The 27,957-nt window shown below is 44.1% G+C and overlaps 1 protein-coding gene across 4 annotated transcripts in view; it reads right to left on the bottom strand.

Annotated features, from left to right (window-relative positions):
* The window catches only part of OSBPL3 (oxysterol binding protein like 3), a 161,163-nt gene that overhangs the window by 76,887 nt on the left and 56,319 nt on the right, over positions 1-27,957 (bottom strand). For all 4 annotated transcript variants that reach the window (XM_037041278.1, XM_037041280.1, XM_037041279.1 and 1 more), the window contains exon 3: positions 561-800. In XM_037041278.1, coding sequence (XP_036897173.1) covers positions 561-656 — 96 coding nt within the window. In that variant the 5' untranslated portion in view covers positions 657-800. The remainder of the gene's footprint in view (positions 1-560; positions 801-27,957) is intronic.

The following is a 27,957-nucleotide window of genomic DNA, read 5'->3' as shown; positions in this document are numbered from 1 at the left end:
AAGCCCTCAGATAATTAGCTAACTGTTATTTAGGAGTTAATTATTTAGTCCTTTGACTCACTTTTTTACTCTTCCTACTTTTGGCTACTCTTCATCTATTGAGGAACAGAGCAGGCAGGACTCAAAGTCGCTGTCAAATTGTTTTTCTGTCTGGTTCGTAGGGTATAAATGACAGTGTGAGCTCTGGAACCAAACAGACTGAGTTTGGGTTGCTTGCTTTGCCGCTTACTAGCTATTTGTCCTTAAGAAAGTAACTCGGGGGGTCTGACTCAGCTTCCCCATGGAGGAAATAGGGATATGAATCTCTGTGTTGGAGGACTGTTGCATGGATTGAGTAAAATAATGCAAAGAGCCAAGTATAGTTCTTTCCATCTGGCAGGCACTGAAGCTGCATTATTAAAATCATCTAAAATGTACTTGTCTCGTGTAATTAAGATATGACTGGAAGCAAATGATCTTAAACTGAGAAGTAGGCGTTCCCAAGTAAATATACATACTTTAATCTGCAAACTTCCTGACTTAAATTTGCATTTTAAAAGTTGCATTAGTTAAAACTTTACCTGCCGACTTCCCTGCTTGGAGGAGCAGCTACTTGGGCTCCTTGACGGAGAGACCAATTTTGGGGACACTCCGAGGTTCTTCTCATCACTCATCATGAGCAGGTGGGTCACGTGGCCTTGACGCAGTCAAAATGCCATCAGAAGAGAGTGGAGCAGAGAGTATGGAAATTCCAAACAGGCAGGTGGCTCAGCTCTTATCCAATATGTGTTGAAAGCATTTTGGATATCCAGAGGAAATCCCTAAAATCAAAGAAAAAAATTAGAAAGAAGGTTAGAGGCACGAGGCATCACTTATGATTAGCCACTGACTGTGAGTTGCCTACAGGACAGATTACAGAGCCACGAGGCTTAGCTATGCCAAGGACTGTGAAGGAAAAGATGCTTTCACACCTTCCTCTTCCTGGAAATTATGTGTACATGATTTTTTATTTAGCTTTGCAATAGGAACAGTGCGTAGTAAAAAAAGTGTGAGTCCAGAAACATACAAAATCAGTCATATTAGAAACCACCCAAACCACAACGAGATACCACTTCATACCCACTATGATAGTTATAATAATAATTTTTTTTCAAAAAGCAACAGAAAATAAGTTTTAAATGAAATCGGAACCCTCAGGCATTGCTGCGAAGGATGTAAAATGAGCAACCATAGTTGAAAACAGTTTGGTAGTTTTTTTTAACAAAAATTAAATATAGACTTATCATATGATCCAACGATTTCACTTCTAAGAAGAGACCCAAAAGAATAGAAAACAAACAAAAATTTGCAGAGGAATATTCATAGGGATGCCATCTATTCACAATAGCCAAAGGGAGAAACAACCAAATGGACATCAACTGATGAATGGCTAGACTACATATGGTATATGCTATGGTCTAAATATGCATGCCCGCCCCCAAATTTGTATGCCCTAAGCGATGGTGTTAGGAGGTAGAGCCTTTGGGAGGTGCTTAGGTACTGAGGGCAATGCCCTCATGAATGGGATTAATGCCCTTAATGGAAAAAAGAAACCACGCAGAGCCCCCTAACCCTTCCACCAAGAGAGGATACACCAGTACGAAGGCGGCCCTCTGACCAGGCTGGCACCCTCATCTTGAGCTTCCAGCTTCCAGAACTGTGAGAAATAGATTTCTGTTGCTTATAAGCCACCCAGCCTGTGGGATTTTGTTACAGCCGGTGGTCCGAAGGGACTAAGAGAGTGTACAGAGAGCATACCATACAATGCAATATTATTCAGGAATTAGAAAGAATGAAGTACTGATATATGCTATAATATGAATGAACCTTGAAAATGTTACACTAAGTGAAAGAAGCCGGACACAAAAGAGCACCTGTTGTCTGCTTCTGTTTACCTAAACTACCCAGAGTGGTCAAATCCACAGAGGCAGGAGGCCAACCAGCGGTTGCCAAGGGCTGGTGACGCTGGGGAGTGGGGTATGACCAGTTAATGGCTGTGGGTTCTCCTTTTAGGGTGATTAAAATGTTCTGGGTCTACATAAGAGTGACAGTTGGAAAACATTATGGATGTACCAAATGTCACTGAATTACATACTTAAAATTATTTAAAGGCAAATTTTATGTCACGAGTACTTTACTGCAACTTTTAAAAATCTTTTTTTGGGAGGAGGGAATAGGAGATTTGTTTCACTAAAGGTTTTTGGAGATGTCTTCTAAAAAAACAAAAACTATTACACGGTATGACAAAAACCAAGGGGGAAAGCAGAATTTTTCCATATCATCTATTAGTATATTAGCCATGAAAACAATGCTCATTTGTTGGTTTCCCATACATATTGTGTCATTTAATCAACAGTCTGATGGGACAGCATTTTCTTTGTTTTCCAGAGGAAGAAACTAAAAAATAGAGTCTCTGAGAAGTTAGGTAACTTGCCTAATAACACAGCAGGAAAGAGACTGAACCTGGTCAGAGCCCAGGCCTTTAACCTGGGTGCTGGAAACTAGCAAGTCCATGGCCAGGCAGGGGACACCAGCCAGCGCTCCCGCTCTGGGACCTTAGAGAACTGAGGAGCTGGACTGGGGACACTGGGGGGCAAGCACATCATCATAACCCAGGTCCGAAGAGGTAGCAGCACCCCATTCCTCCCCATGCACAGCACCGCCCTCCAAGATGGCAAAGTGTCTGTAGTGGGGAAGGGGAGCCACCAGGACAGAAACAGGGACACCCTAAAAGTGCTAGCTGGACTGCCACCTGCCACCCTACATCTTTTTAGGGCTGGACTACTGCCTCCCCACCCTGAGTTAAGGGTGATTAATGTGCTTGGGTTGGGCTTCAGAAGGCCAGATCTTCATTTGAAACACTAGTAGTTTCTAATAAATTCTACAGCTTTCCCAGCATGTTAACAATGAAAAAAATTATATCTAACCCATTTGGTTCTTCCTGTTCACACAGTGTACTTTAAAAGAAAAGTGTTATATAATTGTCCAGGAATCAGCTAGTTAGATATTGTATAGTTTGGAACTGCCCTGCCTAGTTTCAGAAGCTGTGACCCCCCCCACCCCCACCATGGCTAAGGCTGAGTAAAGAGACCTTGGGATCATAAGCTGCTAAGGAGACAAATCTTATCTTCCTTGTAGGGGCACTACCTCTGCCCCCTTTTACTTCACCCTGCTTAGCCTGGGGCGGATGACTGGTTACCCAATGATGGGTAAGATTCCTTAAGGGAGGGATGATCTAAGACAGGCACAGTCACAAAGGGGCCCTCAGAGAAGGACTTGGGGGCTACAGCAAAAGGAGGTGATGGGCTCTCACTCCTTGGCTTTGACATAGCCTGAGTCCTCATTCTGCCAAGAGAAGTCTCCTAATCTCCTGGCTGCCTTACTTCCCCTGCCTGACTTAAGCCTGAAACAGTGCCTCCTGCGAGAGCAGCCCTGTGCTGGAAAGGGTTGTTCCCCAGGACAATCAGGCCTAAGAAAGAATACATAAAATCCTGTGAAACCTGCTTTGCCAAGGATGCCCTCAATTTTCTGATCAGTGTCCAAGTATGAAATGAGTTTGTTTCCCAAAGTGTTATGGCCCTTTAGCTAGCTGACCCTGACTCAGAATAAGCCCTTACATAGTTCTTTGAATATTATCTATTGTTTGATCATTACTACTTGACAATGGTGAATGAAGACCTTCCTTGAGGTAATGCTCCCAGAAAAGCAATAAAAGCCTGTCCAAGCACTGGTTGGGGTGCTCTGTCACCCAGAGAGTGGCCGTGCTGTCCCTTTTTCTCCACAGGACTTCTGTAGTTCGTGTGAATTTGTTTGTCATATCGACAACACTGCTGGTTGGACTCTGCATCACTGAATCAAACTTTCGGTTAATTATTAAGTATTTAAATCTCCTCTGCCTTTCACTAAAACTTAGTTCTTAATAAATAAATAAATGAATAAATGAATGAATAAGCATACTAAAGCTATAAATGGAAACCAAGACAATGAAGGAAATAAAATCTCAGAAAACAAAATTAAGGTGCCTGTAGTTATAGAGTTCAACTCCCATGTTGCTTCCTTAGAAACCCCCCAAATCTCTGTATGCATTATGTGTGGGATCCAACAGTAGACCAGCCTCTTCACAAACTTAGCCTTACTTTGGGGCATGACTAATCGTACCTGAAGTTAGAAGCAAATGCAATCTAGTTAACAATTGCCAAGAGAGGCTGTGAAGATATTTTAATGGTTTATTTAACAACAGCATTGGCTCTTGCTGTTCAAGATTTTAAAATGGTGAAATGCGAGGGGGGCAGCCATCGCTCGCTATGGCAACTGATTCCATAATGGCTTGGGGATGCCACCAAAGGCTTCTGCTATTGTTTCTCAAGGCTGAGATTCTAACGGTCAGTATGGTATGAAGTGGCAAACGACATGTGAAGAAGAAAAAGAAAAAAGCCCGTGGGCAATATACGAGTCATGGGAACTCTGAAACAGAAAAATCAGAAGCACTGTTACCCTGTGGTAGAGACAACCGATGAACAAGGTCATCTTTTTATCTTTTAACTCCTGCCAAACTTCCCTTCTCAGGTGCCAGCTGCCAAGGCCAGGGCTGTGAGCAGGCCACACACCCAACTCCTTTCAACTGGTAATTGATGTTAAGGCCTCTGCAAAAACCACTGTCGGTGGCCACGCCCACTTCTCTTTCTCTCTTTTGGGGAAAAGAATGGGTGGGAATGCACAACCCTGCTCCCACACCCATTGGGGTGTGTCTGGAATTCTTGCCTAGGAAAATAGATCTGTTTCATCCACCCTCCAGAACCTGCCTGCCTAGCCTCATCTGAAATTCTGTTAAAATTACCAAGAGCAGCTTAAATGACAAGAGAAGTCAAATTCGGGGGGGAAAGAATTTGCTTAAAGCAGGGCAGTTTAGGGAATGAAGGCCACGGTGGCCCTGGGGGTAAGGTGGTTGATGGCGTGAGGTGGCCACTGCTTCCAACCTAGAGAACTCTGAGGGCTGGCCTGGGGGGGTGACCAGAGGGAAGACCTTGAAGGGAGTCCCAACGCAGAGGGCCTTGACAAGGAAGTCAGACAGAAGCCTTGTGCCTTCTGCTCCATGTAGCTGATGTCAGTGCACTGACCCAGCAAAATGCTGAAGGAAAGCACTGTGGGGAGACAGATCATATCCAGGGGCCAGGCCACCAATTCAGGGTGTTTGAGAAAATGTGGGGGGCACTAATGAAGACCCTCATGTGATTTTACCCTCCCTTCGGCCCTTCCATGGAAAACCTCTAACTCCAGGGGTTTCAACAAAACATAGTAGTTCCCCTGCTCATCGACTGCGGACAACCTATGGACAATCATTCTTCTCCCTTTATTTTTCACTGAGACATAAGTTGCACATAGTGAAGTGAACAAATCCTAAGGGCACAGACAGCTCTGTGAAATTTTACCTTTGCAAATGCCGCCATCACCACCACCCAGATGAAGAAATGGAGCACGGGCAGCCTCCCCAGAAGGTTCTCCATCCCCTGGCCCCTGATCCAAGAGATGGGGGCCAGTCCCTCTGCTGAACAATGAGGTACCTGTCCAGGGTGACCTTCTCCTGCAAATACTTGTCCTCAGGCCCCAGGACAGAGCTGGGATGTGCCCAAGCTTACGGGAACAGGCTGTGTGGCTGCTCTTGTACTGCCTGCCTAACCCGAGTGTCTGGTGTGTGAGAGAGTCTAGTCTGGAACCTGATTTCATTTCAACAGACCACCTGGTTGCCAAACCCGGCAGGTGTGTAAAGCCCGATGTATTTACATCAAATCAAAAAGGCCCTCCTTGGGCCTCTGGGGTGAGCCAGGTCCTCTCTCACCATCGCCACCCAGCCTGGGAAGCTGATGGGTGAGGCCCAGGTAAAAACGGAGTTCTGGCTAAAAGTCCAACGGGCATAAGATGTGCAAACACACGGGGCTTCCATTAGAGAGAAGAGAAGTCTGATTTCTACCAAGAATGGCGAAGAATAGATGACCAAGGCACTGCCAAGCATTTTTGGCAACAAAGACTGATTTTAAGACTTATCTTGGACACTTTCACTTAGGAAAAAATACAGTTTGGAAAATGATAGAAAGGAGATGTAGGCATCACGTATGTGCCTCTCAAGGAGCCAGACCTAAGTTTGAATTGGTGCTCCCTCATTATAAACCCTGTGCATCTTGACAAATGTATTAACCTCTCTGACCTTCGTTTCTTTATCCAGGAAGTGAGGAACTGTGAGGAGGAAATGAGGAAATGAGGATCAGCTGCCTGGCTTGAATAGACCAGACCCCGAACAGATGTTAGTTCTGTTTATTCCTCTCCTGGCTTCCTGAGAGGGCAGCCGCAGCAAAGACGAGATCCTACCCGCCCTTGCAATCAAAACTATATAAGGACTCTGCAGAATTTTAAAACATTTTTGTCTTTCAACATAGTAACATTTCCCCAAATCCATAACCCAAGTGCGAACAGATTTTAAATCACCCAAATAGCACGCTTGCTTGGGAGGCAGACGGAAATGCTGAAATGTAAAAGCCATGTTATTCATCACCATTGGCTGGCCAAGAAAGCAGCCTAGTGTTAACTGGCAGGTCTGAAACACTGGCATACAACACAGCTACTTATTCTCCCCTGAGGCCGAAGGGCCGACATTCACACACACGGTCATGTTTTGTTTGAGAACCAATTTTGATTCCATCCTTGCAAACAATTCACCTGAAGCCCAGATGGCATATAGACAAACTATGTCCTGAATTAACACCAACAAATGTATAATGGAATATCCACTTCAGATCTTCAGGTCTTTGGTTAAAAAAAAATCATTCTACTCCTAGCTACACAGTTTTTTAAAAATAAGTGACACTTTCTGTCTTGACTTCCAAAATGTTCCATGACCCCACAGCGGGGCTTTGGTTATTTGGTGGTGAGTTCTGCAGATGAGCAGGGGCTCCAGAAAGAGGGTTCCCATCACAGTGGCCTTCACGGCTGATCCTGGGCCAATGTGTGAGATGCGGCTGACTTGCTGCAGTGACCTGGACCGCTGGCCGAGGCAGGGATGCTCCCTGGCCATTCCTGTGGGATGAGGACTGAGACTCAGAGTCCAAGACACCTCCACCCCCCACTTCTCTACGGTCAAAGGATCCCTCCAGAAACCCTTTGTGTCTTCTGGGAAGGCTGGGGTCAAGAGGCCTAAAGATTCAAACGCTTACTCTCTCCTGTTGAAACAGAATAGCCATTCTCCACCTCACCATCCATGAAGAAGGTGTTTTATGCCCTTTGCAATCCACTTCTTAGAGGAGAATCAGCAGTATGTCAGTTTCCATAAGACAAAAAGTCTGACAGTGGCTCAAACCGTTTATTTACCACTATTGAGTAAATAGAAGGAAAAGCATGAAAATACTTGTCGATCATCGCCCAGAATCTTGGAACCTAAGTGTGAATTCTAGCCAGCTTCATACCCAAAGCAAGAATTCTTTCTGTATCACTGCCAGATCATCAATGCTTGACTGTTTCCCAGAACAGAGATTTAACGTTGTTAAAAAAAAAATCCACATGGTTTTTCATTCAGAGTTGAAATTTGTCTCACTATAACTTCCATACATTGGTCCTAGACCTCCCCTCCATCACAACAGTCAACAAGACTCACCCTTTCCCCCACCATAGCCAGCCTTGGAACTCCCACCCAGCAAACCATTTCTTCTCCTGACCAAAGAGCCACATTTCCATTAGCCATTTCTCATGTGACACAGATCCAGAGCCCTCGTGGTCACAGATGTCCAACTCTGATTACACTTCCACCCATCTGTGCCTCCCTGAAAACGGTGCCCAGACTGAAAGTCAAGCTCCGGTGCAGTCTGGCAGTGCTGGGTGGAAGGGGGCAATCGCCTCCCTCCCTTGCCCTGTGCACACTGCAACCACTAACAGTGCTCACTCTTCTCTGGGACTCGGATGTCGGAGCAATTGTGGAGAAGCTAGGTTTTCTTTTTTCTGAACAGGCCTCCCTGAATTCCTTTTACTGAAATTCAGGATGTAACTTTATTATTATTATTATTAGTAGTAGTAGTAGTAGTAGTAGTAGTAGTAATTTTGGCCTGCTATTCCAGTGTGTCAAGATATTTTCAGGGACCAACTGTCATTCTGTGTACTTGGCCCACTTGTTCTTCATCACAGCATCCATGGATGGCAGGGCTATGTGAATTCGGTCCTCGCCCCAGGAAATCACACTGGGAGACTCTCTAAGGAGAAGTGCACCCAGGGCACTGAGATCCTCTCCATAGCTCATGTACGTTCGTTCATCAACTGGCATTTCTGGTCCAGATGTGCCACCCACTGTAAATGCCCGTAACTGTGCAGTCGTGTCTAACTTCTCAAAGTATCTAGGTTCACCTTCTTCAAAGTCTCCCGAACCCTTGATTAAAATGCAGATCTTGGAAACTCCACTTTAGATAAACTGAACCAGAATATCTAGGGATGGGCCTGATAATGTGCATATTTACCACGTCCCCCAAGTGACTTTTGTGCACGTTAGTTTGAGACTCTCTGACGTAGCCAGTAGTTTTCAACTGTTCTTATCTACCCTGAACTAATGCTTCCACTCGTATGTTTGTGACGTAGCAGACAGGGTAGGAAGCTAAAACCCTAGTTTATTATCGTAGGCCTGAGATTTTCAAAAAGTGGTCTTCAGACCAGCAGCAGCGGCATTCACTGGGAGCTTGTCAGAAATGTCAATTCTCAGGCTACAGATCTGTGAAGTCAGGAACCGAGGGTAGGGCCTGACCACATGCTTTTAAAAAAATTAATCAATTTTATTCACTGGAGATGCACCACTAATTTATCTTTCAATTTTTTCCTATAGATGGCACTACAAAAACATTGCCATAAGAGATAATTAAAGAGTATGTAAACAAAAATTATAAATTACAGAAATGTATTCAATTGTTAACTTTAAAGATAATTATTACTTTTCAGTTGTAGTTAACATGCAATATTTTATTAGATTCAGGTGTGCAACATAATGATTAAAGATTTATATAATTTATGAAGTGATTATCCCATTAAGTATTCTACCCACCTGATACCAGTTATTACAATATTACTGACTATATTCCCTATGGTGAACTTTACATCCTATGACTGTTCTTTAATACTGATAAGTTGTACATCTTAATCCCTTCCCCTTTTCACCCATCCCCCTAAACCCCCAACCAATCTTGTAGCCATCAAAATCTTGTGTGTTATCTATGAGTTTGTTTCTGTTTTGTGTGTTCATTTTTGGTTTTTCTTTTTTAAGATTCCACGTATAAGTGAAATCATAAGGTATTTCTATTTCAATGCCTGACTTATGTTGCTTAGCATAATACCCTCTAGATATATCCTTGTTGTTGCAGATGGCGAAATGTCATTCTTTTTATGGGTAACAGTCTATTGTATATATGTACCATCTCTTCTTCATTCACTTGCCTATCAATGAACATACCTTGGCTATTGTAAGGAATGCTGCATGTACACAAGAATGCTGCATGTACACAAGAATGCACATGTCTTCTAGAATTTGTGCTTTGGATTTTTTTAGGTAAATATCCAGAAGTGGAATTGCTGGGTCTTTGTCTCATTATAACCTTTGTTTTAAAGACTGCTTTGTCTGATATAAGTATTGCTACCCTGGCTTTTTTTTCTTTTCCATTTTCATGAAATACTGTTTTCCATTACTTTACTTTCAGTCTGTATGTCTTTTGATCTGACATGGGTTTTTCGTAAACAGTATATACATGGGCCTTACTTTCTTACCCATTCAGCAACTGAATGGCTTTGAACTGGAGCATTTAATCAATTTACATTTAAAGTAATTATTGAGAGGTCTGTAGTGGTTATTTTGTTATTCATATCTATCTTCTTTTCTACGTTTTCCTAAGTAATTCCCTTTAACATCTCTTTTAATATCAGTTTGGTAGTGATGAACTCCTTTAGTTTTTTCTTGCCTGGGAAGGTCTTTATCTGTACTTCAATTGTAAATGAAGCCTGTATGGGTAGATATCTTGGTTGTAGGTCTTTGCTTTTCATCACTTTCAGTATTTCTTGTCAATCCCTTCTACCCTGACATGTTTCTGTTGAGAAATCAGGTGACAGTCTTATGAAAGTTCCCTTATAGGTAACTAACTGCTTTTCTCTTTCTGCTTTTAAGATTTTCTCTTTGTCTTTAATGTTTGGTATTTTAATTATGATATGTCTTGTTGTGGGCCTCTTTTAATTCATCTTGTTTTGGGATCTGCACTTTTCGAACTTGTATGTCTATTTTCTTCACCAGGTTAGAAAAATTTTCAGTCATTATTTCTTCAACTAGGTTTTCAATTCCTTGCTCTTTCTCTTCTACTTCTAGTACTCCTATGATGTGGGTGTTATTATGCTTGATATTGTCCCAGAGGCCCCTTACACTATCCTCATTTTTTGTATTCTTTTGTATTTTTACTGTTCTGAATGTTTTCTCCTATCTTACCTTCCCAATCTCTGATTTGGTCCTCTGTTCCATTGACTCCACTGTTGATTGCCTCTAATGTATTCTTCAGGTTACTTGTTGTATTCTTCATGTCTGACTGGTACTTTTCTATGTTTTTTGTTTTATCTCTGTCTTTGTTTCCTGTCTCTTTGTTAAAGTTTTCATTGAGTTCATTGAGCATCCTTGTAACCAGTGTTTCAAACTCTAGTCTGGTAGACTGCTTGTCCCCATTTCGTTTAGCTCTTTTTCTAGAGTTTTGTCCTATTCTTTCATTTGGAACATGTTTTTCTATTTCCTCATTTTGGCTGCCTCCTTGTGTTTGTTTTCGTGTATTAGGAAGAGGTACTATGTCTCCATCTTGGCAGACTGGCCTTATGTAATAGGTGTCCTGTGGGGCTCACTGATGCAGTCTTCCTGGTCACTTGAGCCAGGTGCTCCAGAAGTATTCCTGTGTGTGTGTGTGTGTGTGTGTGTGTGTGCGCGCCCTCCTATTGTAAATGATCCTTGACTGCTGTTAGAACATCAGTGGGAGCAACTGACTACTCATCAGGCTTCTTGGTTGTGGGGACAGGCTGTGACTATAGTGAAGGACCTGTTATACAGGAGCTGACTTCATAGAGAAGGATTCACTTTAGCAGGGTTCTGATGCCTACTGAACCTGCTCTGTGGGTGTATTATTTGTGGAGGTGACTGGGTGGTGCTCTAGTGTGGTCTGAAGCTGGTCCCTGGATATGCTGATTCTGGGGCCTTTTGGTAGGAGCCAGAGGCAGGCCAAGTCAGCTGCTGCCTTTGCTCTGCTCAGGGCCACCTGGTGTGAGTTACAAAGTGAACTGCTGATGGTTGCTACTTGTGCTGGGCTTGGAGGTACCTGAGAGAGACTAAGCTGCAAACCAAGACTGGCAGTCACTAGCGTCAAGTTTAGGGCCATTCAGCAAGAGGTATGGAGCACACCAAAGTCAGATGCTGCTTGTTTGGGGTTTGTGACCTTTTGAGAGATTTTAGGAAAGTCTGAAGCATAAGCAAAGACAGGCTATTTTCTAGCGGACAAGCCACTGAACATGGCTTGGGTGGACCCACAAGTTGGGTGGGACAGGGTCTCAGGCAATCACCAGGATGGGGCAAACAGTGTGAGCCAGGTAGACAAAGACTCAGATATGGCACTTGCCTGTACCTGCAGAGGGGAGGGCTCAGCAAAGAAATAATGGCCTCTGCCAGCACTTACGTCTAGGAGAAAGCAGCCCTTGCCTGAAGCCTAACAATTCAATTCTTCCCCATTTGTCTCTGGGGGTTTTCAAGCTGCTGCTCCAGTGTCACAGCTCAGACAAGTGAGTCCCTCAGCAAGCAAGTCCATGCATGGGCCCTTCAAGAGGAACACCTGGGACTACAGAAGCCCTTCTCCTCACTCAACCACAGTCCTCACCGGTTTTCATAGCCGGAGTCATGGGCACTCCTCTTCCTGGCACTGGAGCCCTGGGCTGTGAAACCTGGTGTGGGCCTGGGACACCTCACTCCTCAGAGGGAACCTCTGCAGCCAAGATATCCCTCCAAATTTTTAACCCCCCACCCATGAGCATGGGGCCAGCCCATTCAGTGTCTCTGCCCCTCCTATCAGTCTTGATGGAGCTTCTTTATATCCTTGGTCTTAGTTCTGTTCAGCCACACTGCAGGCAGTTCTCAGAAATGGCTGTTCTGTCCTTTAGATGTAATTTTGATGTGGTCATGGGAGAAGGCAAGCACAGCACATTTTCAACTCTGCCGTCATGACCAGAAGTTCAGTAACTTGATTTTAACACGTTCTCCACATGACTCTGATGCCCAAGTTTAAGAACCACTGCCAAGGTTAATATTTTATCCTGGGCATAGAATCCTGAGGCATCTTCTCTACCTTTGACAACAGGTTGGAGTGGACCCCCAAGTTCTTTTTCAAAGATAATACTGTGCTGCTGCTTAGCTACTACTTCAAACCAGGGATGGTAAATGCTAGATACCTGTGTTTCCAGTCCCCACTCCCACATCTAATCATCACATCATTTTCTCAGATAGCTCTTCACACATGAACACAGAGTTGGCCAGACAGGCCCTATCCTGCTGAGGTCTACATGGCATGGTGGGGTGAGCAGAAGCCCATGCCATCCCTCATCCTAATTAAGAGCCCTACTTTCATTAAGGCATTAACTGCAGTGCAGTCCTAAGAGTCAATGCCCATGAATCTATCCTTGATCCTGAACACAAAATATCTACCCTCCAGGCTTTTGCCATGTATTTTTCCTGCCCTGGCCTCTGGGCTGGGCCTCTGACCTACAGTGACGGGCATTACGTCCAACCCACTGGGAAATTTTATGTAGTCGTGTAGTAAGACTACAGGCTCTGGATTCAAACTGACTGGGTCCAAAGCCAGCCTAAGTGGCTTTAGGTATATTTTTAGCCTCTCTAATTCTCAGCTTTTCATTTGACAAATGGAAACAATTAAAAGCTCTCCCTAAAGGGTTTGTTGAGGTGATGAGCTAACCACATAAATGTGTATAAAACACAACAGGGCAGTCACCTCCTGATAAGTTAGCCTGTGGGGAATACGGGGGCGGGGGGGCGGGGGTCACTGTTGTGCACAATGTCTCAGTGGCTGCTTTTCTCTCTTATCAGAAAAATAAAAATACTCCAGGTTCTTATCACCCCAAATGAATTGTTCTCTGCCTTTATTTATACAAACACACATATCCACCATTTTTCTAGCTTTCTAAATTTTTTGCACAGTAAATAGTACCATACCAGACATTTCTGCGGCTGGTTTATTTCCACTCAAAATGATTACGCGCAACGCATACATGCTCGTTTATTCCTGCAACACTGCTCCATGGGATGACTATGCCTTGTTTAACTTACTCCTTTAGGTTGTTTCCTGGTCTCTGCTATTAAAATATGGTGCTGCAGGATCTGCTCCTGGTGAGGCTGTGGTGTAATTTTCTAAAATAAGTGGGACTGCTGAATCTCAAGGCAGAACTAGTTTCCGTTTTACTGGATATTCCAAATGGCTCTGCAACATGGCCGTACCAATTTACACAAGACAAAGGCTTTAAAGGACCTTTGCGAGAAACAGTCCAGGTCTTGCATCAAAGTGCCACTCCTAAATGACTGGCTTGTTCTTGGCCTTGAGACGTGAAGAATGTACATCTGAGAATATACCCCTGTTTGTTTAGGCTACGAGGATGGACACAGTCAGGCTGATGGTATACTGCAGGTAATCTTTAATAAATGAGTGTTTCTGTGTGCTTGGCTTACCTTTATTGTCACTGTGCTCCAATTCTCTCAGCTACCCACTATGCCTTTGTGTAGTACATGTATTCTTGGAAACAACTTCAGATATGTTGCAAAGTAAGACAATGTTTAAATAAGGCATCATCCTTTTTTTTTTTAAGCTAGAAAGTTGTACAAGCTGCTGCTGGGCCATTGACAGGGTGTTCTGATAGTAGGTAGTTTTCAACTCTAGCGGGCCAACTCTAGCGGGCCTTCCAACTCTAGCGGGCCTTCCATGTTATCTTCTTGGGTGGGCCCTAGCCTTGGATTGGCAGTTCTAAGTTCCCAAGCACCCTAAGAACAAGTGAGAAGAGAGAGAGGAACCACATAGTAACCCCTGGCTCCCAGAATCAGAAAGTGGCCGATCAAAGACCGCTCACAAAAAAGGGCAAAGGAAGATTCAAAGAGACCTGAGCGGCCAAGGTTGCTAACTACCAGCCATTCGGAAGTTCACAGGGTGGACGGTCTAAAGCTGGTAAATCTATAGGGGAGAACACTGACGGGCAGATGTGGAGAAGGAGGCAAAGGTCATTTCTAAATGGTGATTATGAAAATTCCATGTCACACACCTAGATGATCCTATCCTTCACTAGTAGAGAAGCTATCAACTTAGACCTTAATTTTCCACTCTCATAAGCATATCACAAGACAGAAACCTCAACACCAAAAAGACTTTTCAGAAGTCTGACATCCTACTTTAAAAAAATGGAAAGGGGCTTGCTGCTCATAAAGACCTTTCTCTGGCAACACTGGCTGACTGCCTCAACGCCCAGGACTCTGTTGCAGTGCTGAGCCCCTATTCCCATCGCTCCTGGCGCTTACCCCGCACCGCTGAGCACAGGCTTCCTTCCAGAGAGGGGCATTTGCTGCTGGCTCTGCTTCATCAGGCTGTGTCATCCTCGCCAGCAACCATATCCTTATGAGAGTCTTCAACCTGGGTGGTTCCCAGTGCTGTAGACCTCACCTCTTATGTCATCCAAGCCTTATGGAAGACAGGTTCCTGAGCTAGGGATGACCCTCCCCCAATCCTCGGGCATCGACTAGTAGAAATAAGATTGACTGTGTCTGGGGTGATCTTATAACCCCACCATGAAGGGAAACTAGGGTCCTTCAGCATGTCCTAAGTGAACTCAAATAGGCTCCTTTTCTAAACGTGAACCGTCCATCTAAGTAGTAACAGATAATTCATTCAAGAACTTTGCTGTGACAGACAGAACTCATGGGTATGGAATTGTGCTTCTTACCCCTGGATGCCTGTTAGAATGCCCCACGGGTGGTATAATGTCCTTATACCACTTTTGTCATAAACTTGAAAGGTGAGACCTGAGCCCCAGTATTTTGTAAAAGCTCCCTACCAAGTTCCCACGCACAGCCAGGCTCAAGAATCACTGGTCTAGAGTTTTCAGAGATTTCCTTTCTCTTTCTAATAATCCTGACAGCGTCTACCCATTTTTGGACTTCTGACACCATCTCAGCCTCTTTCCTGTGGCTTCACCCCCAGAGGTCCCTCGAAGATGGGACTGGTTCCTTCTGGTGTGTTTGGGGCTGAAGTGGAACCCAGAACCTCTTTCCTATCCCTTCACCTGTCTTGGGTTTCGCTTTCCTCTTCTCCATGTTTATTCTTTTTAACTGGTAGTTTTTAGAAAAGAGGTGAAAAACAAGTAGAATTAGAATAAGTCTTTTAACTTCTAATGTGTTGTGAAGAGATAGTTTCCACACCTAGAAGCTTATCTTTTATTTTTTCATCTAGACTTGGATATACATTTGTAAACTATCTTGCAGCTTTTAACCACTTTTGCAAGCATTAGCTCATTCCTGGCTTTAGTTGTACCAAGATTATTCTATCATATTTGTGTAACACTCTTACCTAATTCCTCTTATATTTAAACTGTTACCAAAGTTTTGTCCTTCGCCTTTCTACAGACTTTAGCTCTTGGTCATCTTACCCACAGCCACGACTTCAATACGGCAGCTGTGCTCTCCCACTGTTCTCTTTGCTCTCCCTCCTGTCCCCAGCCTGGTGGACGGCCCCTGGGTTTATCACTGGAACGTGAAGCCTCCTGATCACATCAAGAGCAAAAACTTATTGCTCCCTCGTGCTGATTCCTGTGCTGGCTCCCCTGACTCTGATTAAGACCCCTGCCCTCTCCTAAGCCACCCAGACTCCTCCCCCAAACCCCCCAACACTATGATTCGGAACTAGAAGAGGTCTGCCCTGATGCACATCTCATTGCCCCCAACTCGTCTTCCATGCCCCCAGCCACCAATGCACTTTGGACCCCCTTACAGGGTCTCTACTTCACCTCTCCCGTCTCTTTAATCTACCTGACATTCCCTTCCCCGGTCCATCCTCCCAAAAAACGGTTCCAGGGTCTCTTTTCTGCTCTAAATTCCTAGGAGTCATAGAATTAAGCAGTTAGATTGAACTGGCTTTGGACTCTGGCTCTATCCACCACAGACTGGGTATTGCTGAGCTTCTGGGATGTTTCCTCATCTGAGAAGGGGGACAAAGAGAAGTACTAAGTTTCTGTGAAGTTTGACTGGAATAATGCATGTGAAACTCGAAATAGACTTCCAGATCCAGAGAACACACTGATGGTTGCCAGAGGGAGTGGAGGTGGAGGGGCTGCCTGGAAGAGGAGAGGGGTTAAGGACGACTGTTAATTAGAAAGCAGTCACAGGGATGTAAAGTATAGCATAGGGAATATAGTCAATAATATTATAGAAACTGTGTATGGGGCCAGATGGGTACAGGGGCACACATTATAAAGTTTATGATTATCTACCACTATGCTGTACACATGAAGCTAATGCAAAATAATATTGAATGTCAACTGTAATTGAAAAACAAATTTTAAATAATGCATATAAAACCCAATAAAGTACATCACTTACATCACTTACATTTTAGCTGTTACTATTCAAACCTAATCTCCAAAAGCTCACTCACACCCCCCTACATTCTAGGCTCTCCAACAATGATGCTGCTCCCCCTGCCCCCAGCCAGTCCTGTGCAGAGCACCCTTCGAACCCGGTTTCCCTCCTCCACCTGCGGACATTCCCTCCACCCTCCACAGGGCACTTCCTGTGTCACCTTTGCCTTGAAACATTGTCTGAAACCATCCCACCCCCAGTTTTATTTCTCTTGTGAGCCCCTGGTTTGGTTCTGTGCTGTCTGAAAGGATGCCATACGTTTCTTGCACTTTGACTCACTCTTGCGGCCCTGACCAGTAGGTCTTACATCTCTATCTCACCCAGGGACTGCATTTTGCTCATTTTCCATTCTGTGGGAAAGTAACTTCCAAAGACTGGTAGTATGCTCTGGTTTCTCTTCAGATCATATAAATCCTTCGCCTTTTTACCAAAGACTGGCAGCAATAATTGCTGAGCCACACTGTGTATCCTTCATTAATCTGAGTTCACAGGAAAATGTTCTCAGTGTGAGCACATTTATGTATTTCCATGGCAGCCTCTCCCCTGTCCTCTTTATGGGAATTGCTTGGGGTTACATGTGCGTGTCAGAACGTGGTTGCTATCCTTTCCTTTTGAAGTCTCCTTACCATTTTGTCTTTGGCCAATTGTTCATTTCTTTCTTCTGTCTGAACTGTTGAAATGTTTCTAGAGCACATAGCTTCCTTAGGGATATCATCTCCTGGCTGCTGCCATTTTACATAACTGTCCAAAGTTTCTTTTTCTTTTCAGAGGTATCTCCTTGCAGTGTTCTCTCAGACTTCTTAATAATCAAACAACCAGCAAAACAAGTCAAGAGTTTAGTAGAAGGGAACAGAACAAAACCTCCAGCGGGTTTTTTCAGCACATGTCACCTCTCTTCTCCTATTATAGTCTTTGGGGCAAAAGCATCCCCTGTGACCTCTGTTGAGCACTATGACCTCTGTCGGGCAATCCATAACATTGATCCTACCCTAACAACCTTTCCTGGCAACCTTATACCTGGCAATGCTCCTTTAGGGGCTGGGTTTCCATAGGCCTGCTTCTTTAAAGCAAAATATTTCCTTCTGGAATCATATTTCAGTCATGAGAACCACACTAACCTAGGTGGATAGCTCAGATGACCCTATCTATGTCCAAGTTTTAATGTTTCAGGTTTACTTTGCTTAGTCCTCAGAGGCTGCATGGTGGCAGGCAGCTACAGGTGTTATGTCCATCAGGCTTCCCAGGTCGGGGGGGTTGGGAGTGTGTGTGAATTACTGACATTCTCCTTCTCTGTTATCAGTCTTATCTTTGCTATGCTTAGTGTTCTCTATCCAATCAAATTTCATTAATGTTTTCCTTCCCATAAAATTTCAGTTGAATGCTCTTAAGTTGGCAAATCTCTTGCCCAACACACTTGTCCTCAAAGATATCAAGAACCTCCCGCACAAACCACACCCCATTTGTAAACACTGGATGGACTACAATTATTTGAACACTTTCCTTACCCTTTCCAGTCCCTGGAAAGGTAGAAACACCACACAACCCCCTCCAGTCCTTCAGCGTTTCACCATGACTTCATAGGACTAGGGATATACTTGCAGCTCCTTGTGGCGGTTTCATACTATTTGTATCCAAACCAGTGAGCAAAGGTGAAAAGCAGCAGATCTGATATTTTGGCAAGTTATCACATGTGACTTGGCTTGTTGTTTACCAACATCCATTCTCCCTTTCCTTTCTATTTTCAGGTTCTAGGAGTATATTATCTCCTCCCGAAATAACCCCGCATCCTCCAATAGGCCTTACAGTAGAGGAGCGTTCCTCAGATCAGGTTCACCTCCTCCAGCAGGACAGCTGCCCCATCTTGCATTTGTCACCCCCGTGGTCCTGAGAGCCTAGAACAGGATGGCTGAATGTTGAGGCCACAGGTCAATGACAGTCCCTTCACTCTTAAGTGATAAAACCAGGAATGGGCTGAGTTTCCTCCTCTTTCCACAGTTTAGCCACTCTTGTTTGTCCTTCCATGTCTCAGGAGGGAGAAATACTTGTGGATAAATGTGGGCTAATAAAGAAACCTATAGTGCAAAGACAAGGGGATAAAGGAGAACAGCCATGCTGATGCCAAATCAACTCGATATAGATCTATAAAGTACCTACTGTGCATCCACGCTGTGCCAAACCCTAAGAGATGGAACTAAATGATGAAAGCTTAATCCAAGTGGGAAATCAATCTGATCAAGGAGAGAAAGTGTACGTGATGAAGTAAGACACAGTTGAGGGTAGGAGACCTAGTAGGGTTGTGGGAAGTCACAGGGAGGACCTCACTGGCTGGAGTTGTAAGCGAACATTTGCAAGAGGCGGCCTTGTTTTGGTCCCCACAAAATAGTGCTGCAATGAACATAAGGGTGCATATACCTTTGCAAATAAGTGCTTTGAAATTTTTGTGGTGGATACCCAGAAGAAGGATCGCTGGGTCATATGGTAACCCTTCTTAATTTTTTGAGGACCCTCCATACTGTTTTCCAGGTAGAAACAATCAAAGTGTCCTTCAATAGCTGATTGGATAAAGATATAGTACATATATACTACGGAATACTACTCAGCCTTAAGAAAAGATGAAATACTACCATTTGCAACAACATGGATGGACCTTGAGAATATTCAGCTAAGTGGAATGAGTCAGTCGGAAAAAGCTAAGAACCATATGACTTCACTCATATGTGGGATATAAAACTGAAACTCAGGCCCAGACAGTTGGCAGTACGGCAGTTACCAGAGGAAAGAGGGGTGGGGAGTAGCAAAGAGTAAAGAGGGCCAAATACTTGGTGACAGAAGGTGATTCGACTTTGGGTGGTGGGAACACGATGTAGTAATCAGACCATGTATCATAGTAATGTTCACTTGAAACCTATGTAATCCCCATAAATCCCTGGAGTCACCCCAATACATTTAAAGTAAAAATTTAAAAAGAAAAGGGCAGCCTGCGGGGAGCCTTGAAGATGTGGGTAGGACTTGACTATACAGAGAGGAATGTGGTGGGTGGGGAAGACACCGCATGCAATATTTCTCAGGCCTGGCTGCAGGTCAGGATCACCCCAGGGAGCTTCCACAAATACCAAAGTCTGGGCCAGCTCCACGCCGCTGGCTCAACCACTCTGGGGGGAGGCCTGGGTGAGGGCATTTTGACAAGCTTCCCGGTGATTGTGATACACGGAGAGGGTTGAGAACCACTGCCCGAAACCTTGTCTCCACCCAGAAATGATATGGAGAGTTACTCCACAGAACTGCCTTCTTTCGTTTTAGTGTTTAATTTCATGTTACTATCTACTGCCAGAGATTCTTCTACTGCGTGTAAATTTACATCAGATTAAAATGCAAAGCAGGATGTGACTGAGCAGTTTGAAGGGTAGGAAGAGACAGCGTCCCCCAAGAGCTATAAATAACCTCTTGTGGTTTGACTTTTATCAGTGGGTGTTGTTCCTCCCTCACCTGACAACAACCAGCGGATGCTGGGGAGAATTTTAACAATTGGCAACCACGGACTGCATTTCATTACTTATCTAAAAAGACTACCAGTTGAGTCACTGTGAAATATGAAGGGTAAATTTTTAAAACTTACCTATCTTCCATAAAAACTTACTAACCGGTCTTTTCAGAAATGTAAACACTAAGCTCAGAGAGAATAAAGCTCCATAAGCACTAACTGAACACTCTCAAATAACAAGAAACTAAATACCTAGTGGGTAATGTTTCAACTGTGCACACTTCCAGTTTGTCTACCTTGCTAAAAATAACCCAAGGACTGAGAATCTAAGCTTAAACAAATTCTATAAAACGAATTTCCTGAGATATATTTTGGGGATGTACTTCTGAAATGATGCCTGTAAGAAGCCTCAGAGAAAGCAAGGACTCACTACTTTAGTGAATGCAGGTGGGGAGGAAAAGGGGTGCGGGGAGCTGTATTCACTCCTAGGGGCAGGATGCTGCAAGAAAATGGACATATGACACTTTTAAACTGTACATGCTGAACAAAAATTACAAGGAGAAATGGAAGAGAGAAACAGAGAAACAAGTGATGAAAACAGGGCAGTTATTGGCACGTTAGAGCTTAAACGGCAAGAAAAATATAAACACCCCTTTGTTACTAATGCCCACAATACAGTGGTTATTTTTTCCCCTCCAGGAGAGCATGTAGATCAGAAGCAATTTGAAGACTTATTGTTCTGTCTTGTTTTGTTTTTCAATTTCCTACAGCTGTCCCAGAGCGTGGCATGTGGCAGGTTATTTATCAAACTGATGACCTGTGTTGACTCCCCCTTATACCAGCTACAAGATTTTTACTAAAACTTATTTGATCTCAAATAGGAAAATAAATATTCTAAAGTATCCATTTATCAAACTTAAACCTTTTGTAGAAAGATGGATCTTAATTGTTTAGGAGCATCAAATGAGAACATCACAAAAGAGTCATAAGTAACAGAAATTACAAATAAGGAAACCTAAGTCAAAATGGGAGGTGTAAATAATGTTCCCAACTCTAGCTGGATTCCATCAAATTGGTTTTAAAGGTAATTTTCAGCAACCAGGCCCCTGATTTTCACTCCGAATACCCATACATGGTGCATTAATTGCCAATGTCAGTTGAATCAGTGAGCTTAGCACATCGAAGGTGCTTCAATACACAATTCTGTGTTTCAATAGCATCTGCCATCAGAGGAGTCCCAGTGCCATGCAGGTGGCAATGCAGAGCAGCCCCACACAGAACAGTGACAACCCTGCCTCCTGAAAATGAAAGGGCCCAGGTTCCAGATGCAGGCAGACCTCGAGGCTCATTGGCGGGTTAGAGAGAGCTGATGCCAGTTCTAATTCATCAGGACAAGGTAGGGAAGATCCATTTTTTAAAGATGATGAGACCAATATACATCTCATCACAAAGCTCTTCTTATAAAGTAACAGTGATACTTCTCCATTGACTGCTGGGGGTCACTGTTCCCTTCCCTCGAGCCCAAGTGGGCCTGGGATTATAGGCAAAGTGATGCTGTGTGATTCCCAATGTGATGTTAGAAACGATGATACAGTTTTCACTTGATTCTCCACCCCCCACCCCCTCTCTCAGGATGCCTGCCTTTCAACTTGGCCATCGGGATGTGAAGAAGCCCAAACTAGGGAATGTAGAGAGAGCACATGGAGGGGCCCATTTAGAAAAGAACTAAGACCCACCCAGCTCTCAGCCATGTGAGTAGTGAGCCTTCAAGTGTCACCCACTCTAGCCTTCTGAGAGGAAAAGTCCCACTCTCCTCACTGAGTCCTGCCCACATGACAGATTCGATGGCTAAAGGTCATTGTCTTAATCCACCAAGTTTCGGGCTGCTTGTTATACAGCATTAGAAAACTGTAACACCATGCAGGAAGCCTTGACAGACATCCAGGGTGGTCAGGGGGAGGATAAGAATGTGGGGTCAAGGAGACTCCTTGTAACACAGCATCCTACTTTTGTCATCTAGGTCTAACTTGGAAGAGGGCTCCTCGGTCAACAAAGCTTAGCTCCCTGTGACTTACATGAAGCACACGGTGGAATGAATGGGCCAAGGAGCCAATCAAGCTGGGCATGTGTCTGATAGTGACAGACCACAAGTGGGACACTGGAAATCTAAAATTAGGCACAACAGTAACAAGACAGCCAAGCCCCTTGAGAACCCTTCACCACAAACTAACATTTCCCCTTATCATTTGGCATTTATCTTCACTAGCTTTAGCACTGTTTGAGAGTGGGTGCTCAATGGGCAACTGAGCCACAGAGAAATTGTCTCACTAAGGTCATTGGGCCTGTCATAGGGGTACAGCTGAGACCAATCCCAGGACTGTGCTCTCCATCAAGAAGACACATCCGGAAGGGAAAGAAGGAACTGAAGTAAAAGTCCTAAGTGGACACATTTAAAGATTGTGAAAGAGCAGTTTTATTATTAAATTCAAGAGTCAAAATCGCAAGAATCACTCAGTCCTTGGGTAAGAACACTGACTACCTGCTGGGCCTTCGCCAGAGTGCTGTCTAGTTGGTCCTGTGGTGCAGAGGTCTAGTCTGGACCACACACAGGATTCCCCAAGGGCTATCTATGCCCAGAAACCAGAGGACGCCAGCAGTGAATGTGCAGACCAGTGCTTCCTTCATCACTGGAGCTGCAGCAACAGAATGACAGAAGTCAGAAGGAGGAAGGGAGAAAAGACAGGAGATCAGCTCCTTAAGGCTGTAATGAACCCTGAATGATCATGAAACGGAAGATCAGCACACAAACCCGAGCTATGCAGCAGAACTTTGGATGCCATCTGATATGGCAGCGTCCAGCCACACATGGCTCTGGAGCCCCTGCGATGTGGCCAGTGCAACTAAGAAACAGAATTTTAAATTGGATTTAATTGTAAATAATTTAAACTTAGATACCCCACGTGGCTGCCACCTACCATGTCAGACAGCACAGCCTACAGCGTGCCACTCTGGGCCACGAATTTCCCCCTCCTTCCCTTCAGCACCCAGGGAGAACACCTCGGGGCAGCCCACGGCTGGACTCCAATGGCCAAAAGGTCTCTGTATTGAGTCATTGGGGAAATTTTCTTGCCCATTCCCTCCACTGTTAGGAAAGCATGAACTGAAGGGTGGCACGGGCTATTTGTTTTCTACATGGTCAGAAGGGATTTTTAATAATAAGCCCAACTTCAACTTACAGGCTCTTCAAACTGTGTCGGCACAGAGATGAGCTGTGCTAAAAGGATCAGACCTTCCGACTCCCACAGCCTCAACTGCAAAGCACGAGGAATGTTACAAAAAGACATGTGAAGTCCATGAGTCATTCAGGAATGGCTTAGCACAGATACTCCGTTTTTAAAAAATAGTCTGTGATGTGAAACAAAAGATCATATTTTAGAACAAAGATTGTTATCAGTTTAGACAATTATCAGATGCTAAATTTTCTTGGCAGATGTAAATATTTACCACTTTCTACTATCTTCAGATGGCAACAAAAATCCACTCTCAGCCAGCCAGACGCCTTTCCAGATAGCGGGGATGGATGGGGAGAGGCTTAAGAGAATTCCCACACAATTTACAAAGTCCTAGAAACAGCTCCAAAAAGCACCCAGCAGCTATCGTTTGGCCTGTAGGCAAGCTGTGAATTTTGCAAGGAAATGAGACATTCACCAGGAAAATAGCCAAGATCCCAACATCCAAGTGTTCCTGTAATCTGATATCCAATGTACCAACTCAAACTTATTTTAGTCACTGCCCAATATGATTCCACCATTTCGGGCAAACAGATATTCTTAAATAAAAGTTCCCTACTCAAGACAGGCATTCTCACAGATTGCTAATGTTAGCATAGGTAGCTAGTTAGATATTAGCCAATATTAACAAAAGAGAAGGGAGAAAACTGGCTAAGCTTGAATAAGTCAGGAAACTATAGCTTCACAGAAACTCCAAAGAATAGCTGGAGTTCCTCCCCCAAACCAAATGAATGAATGGCCCTGCCCCTTCAAGTGGGCAGGAAAGCCTGGCTCTCCAATCACTCCAGGGAACAGCTGGCCAGTTCCCCTAGATTAAAGGCGTGATGAAAGTCCTTCTACTAAGCACACCTGCAGAAGCCAAAATAGCAACCATAAAGGGGAGGAGACAAACCTGGCAAAACATCTGGAGAAAAGATCACATAGGATAAGGACACAAGCTCAGAAAAAGCAGGGAAAGACGTTGGATAGTTTGAAGGAAAGCCTGCTCTCTCTCAAGCCCAAAAAAATATAATCAAAACTTAACAAACTCCCGAGGCTCGCTCTCTCCTTCGAAGCCCAATGAGCAGCACAGAGCTGATGGGGGGAGGGGCGGCTGGGCAGGAACAGAGACTGTGCCGGACAACTGGAGCCTCGGGTGCCCGGCAGCTCAGGCAGCTCTGGATCCTGGCCCTCCTCCTGGACTTAGTGGGAACAAGTGCAGGCCTGCACCTCCGGAGGCTGGACGTCTTACACAGGCGAGGAGGAGGTGAGCCACCAGGTAATGGGTGAGACATCGCCTAAGCNAACAAACTCCCGAGGCTCGCTCTCTCCTTCGAAGCCCAATGAGCAGCACAGAGCTGATGGGGGGAGGGGCGGCTGGGCAGGAACAGAGACTGTGCTGGACAACTGGAGCCTCGGGTGCCCGGCAGCTCAGGCAGCTCTGGATCTTGGCCCTCCTCCTGGACTTAGTGGGAACAAGTGCAGGCCTGCACCTCCGGAGGCTGGACGTCTTACACAGGCGAGGAGGAGGTGAGCCACCAGGTAATGGGTGAGACATCGCCTAAGCCCTTCCCTTTGTTTTTTGCTGCAATATCTTGCCATTTTATCTCAAATCTTTCTGTATCCCTCAAACGCACTTTCCGTGATACAGTGGAAGAATCCTATTTCCTCCAGCAAGACTAGTAGAACATACACTGGAATTCTTGAGCAAAATATTCAGCAATAGGAAGTTGTCTTTCAAAAATGAAGACAGTAGGCAACAACTCCCAAAGATAAAACAACTCAGGAAATAGGCTTTTTCTTAAAACACTTAATGACTCCTGACAATGAAGCGTACCAAGTAGTAAATTATTAGGAATGGTAAAGCCATAGAAAAAAAAATCAAGAGTTAAAAGGGCATTGATTAGAATTAAATATGGGGAGGAATAACCAGAGGAATCAAAGCTGCTGCTGAGTGCTAAAAGCATAAATCCTAACAATCAAAATAAAACACGCACAAACCTCTGAAGTCAGAGGAGGGACGCGGAGTGAAGTGTTAGATTATTTATTGGGTTCTTGCAGCAGGCTGAACCCATTCTCGCTGCCAAACATCTCCCTTCTGAACTGAGAAAACGAACCCACTTAGCATAAGGTGTAGCCCTCCAGTAGACTGGCCATTTCTTTTCCTCTTGTTAAATTCAAGTAAGATCAAATAGAATATTTTACTTTTATGTTCTTCATTGTTGACTAGTGTTATGAATGTGACAGATTCCTGTATATTCAGTTTGTATTTCGTTTCTTAATGAATTGTTATTAATTCCATTAATTTTGTTGAATTCTTTAAGAAATTCTGTATGAAAAATATCAACAGTGAAAGGACAGCAAACACATAGGTATTAACAACCACACCTAAAACAAAAGCAAACCAAGAGGACAGCTAGATCAGGAGTGGAACCATAGAAATGAAGAATACACGGAGGGTTAGCAACAGGGGGGTGGGAGGAGGAGAAGGGGGGAGAAGGCACAGAAAATAGCATAGATGGTAGGTAGAAAATAGATAGGGGGGAGGGCGAGAATAGCGGGGGAAATATAGAATCTAAAGAAGTTGAGACACGTGGCTATAAACTAAGGGGGGAGAAGAGTGGGGGAGGGAGTGTGCGGGTGGAGGGGAATGAAGGGGGGAATAGAACAACTGTAATGGTATAATCAATAAACTATATTTAAAAAAAAAAGAAATTCTGTATGGAGCATCATGTCTTCTACAAGAATATTTTACTTTTAAAACTATGTTTAGTTTCAGCTCAATCTTAGACCATTATTTCTGCCCATCATTTTTCTAACCATTCCTCTACTCATCTCTCTCACCACATACTGAGAGGCAAGCCTGAAATGAATGTTCACATTGGTTATTTTCTGGTTGAGATTTCTGAGTAATATTTTAATTTCCCCTTTGAACTGTTGACGAAAAAGAAGCCACATACTAATCCTGACAAGCTCAATGAAGCCTGCGTGGTGGCCTTACAAACTCAGAGACCGAAAGAAATCACATAGGATGGTCTGAAACGAAAACTTCCTAACTAAAAGTGTGACATGGTGGGTAGTCATGTCCTAGGCTTGCAGCTTCCTCGATAAAGGTCAGTCTTTATCATAAGTGAGTCTGCCTATTGTCTGTCTGCATCTAAGATAACATGCCTTTGGAATGTCAGAGTAATCCCCCTTTCCCAGAATCCTCAGGGCACAATCTCCCACCAGAGCAGGAGATCACGGAACTCCTTATTGCTATCCTGTTGCCCAAATACCATCTCTCTATGTTGTAAATGTTAGTTTTTAACTATGCTATACCTACCAATGTACAAGTATGTGTTTATCTATTTTACTTTTTATCCAACCTCAGAGATTGCTTCCACATTGCTTTCTCCCGCCTCCTTAATCTATCACCAATGGATTTCATGTAATGCCCTTCGCCTTCCCTTTTGATGCTGATGTATAAAATACGTGGTAAAACTGACATTTTCTGAAGCATTTCTCAGTCCATTGAGATTTTGCTTCATGGCAATTGCCATCAGTTTGGCTCAAATAAACTCATAAAAATTCTCTACAGGTTTGGATATTTTTTACATTGACAGAACTATATACATATTTTTTGCCTGATTTTTTAAAATAAGAAGCACAAATCACTGAAATAAAAAGAAAACAGTCATTACTTTTCTGATTTCTATGGTTCATCTTTTTTAAATGGTCGGTCACCTGATCCACATTTCTCTCGTTTCCCCGGTACTCACCAATCTCAGATTCTCACTCAGATACCTCCAGCAGTCCTCATTCTCTGACCCTCTTTTCTGGGTTGTGTCTCGGTTGTGGGAGAAACATGATGCTCCAGGATGGGAGAATCTGCCTAGGTCACCCTTCCCCCAGTCATCAATGGGGGAGTGCAGGAACCTCCCAAGAATGTCGTAAGACAATCAGTGGTGCTAAGGCCTTTTACCTAGAGGTGTGAATGGAAACCACTGACGCTGGGAACTCCCGTTGTTACGTGACAATGGTGACACTCCAACACATGCAAACTAGATTTACTGGAAACAAGGCAGCTACACCGCTAAGACCTCTTCTGATGCCTCTTTCTTTCTCTCTTTCTCTGCATGCCCTTCTCCCTCCTCCCCTTCCTTCTCGCTCTCCCTCTCTTTTAAAGAAAGTTAAAGGAACAAACCCTACCAGATGACTTGGAAGAAAGAAAGCAGGTGGGTGTCTGTATGGAGGGAGGGATGAGTGCAGTAGCCCGCATCCACATTGCTAGCTGTCTTCTCTTCCACAGAACCCCAAGACTGTATTTCAGTCATAACAAGCTTATCTGACCGCTCGGAACAGCTGTCCCTGTTTTGTTTATTTCACAGCAGAAGTCAATGGTTTCGCTTTGTATGTGCCCCCACCCTGTCCTCCAATTTAAGGAGTTGCAGCCATCAAATCTCACCAGTTCACTAGATCAGGGATTACAGGGC

This window comes from Sturnira hondurensis, unplaced genomic scaffold (assembly GCF_014824575.4).
Source record: "Sturnira hondurensis isolate 20B ecotype Veracruz unplaced genomic scaffold, ASM1482457v3 Scaffold0002840, whole genome shotgun sequence".
NCBI lineage: Eukaryota > Metazoa > Chordata > Mammalia > Chiroptera > Phyllostomidae > Sturnira > Sturnira hondurensis.
This window is presented reverse-complemented; position numbering and strand designations above follow the sequence as displayed.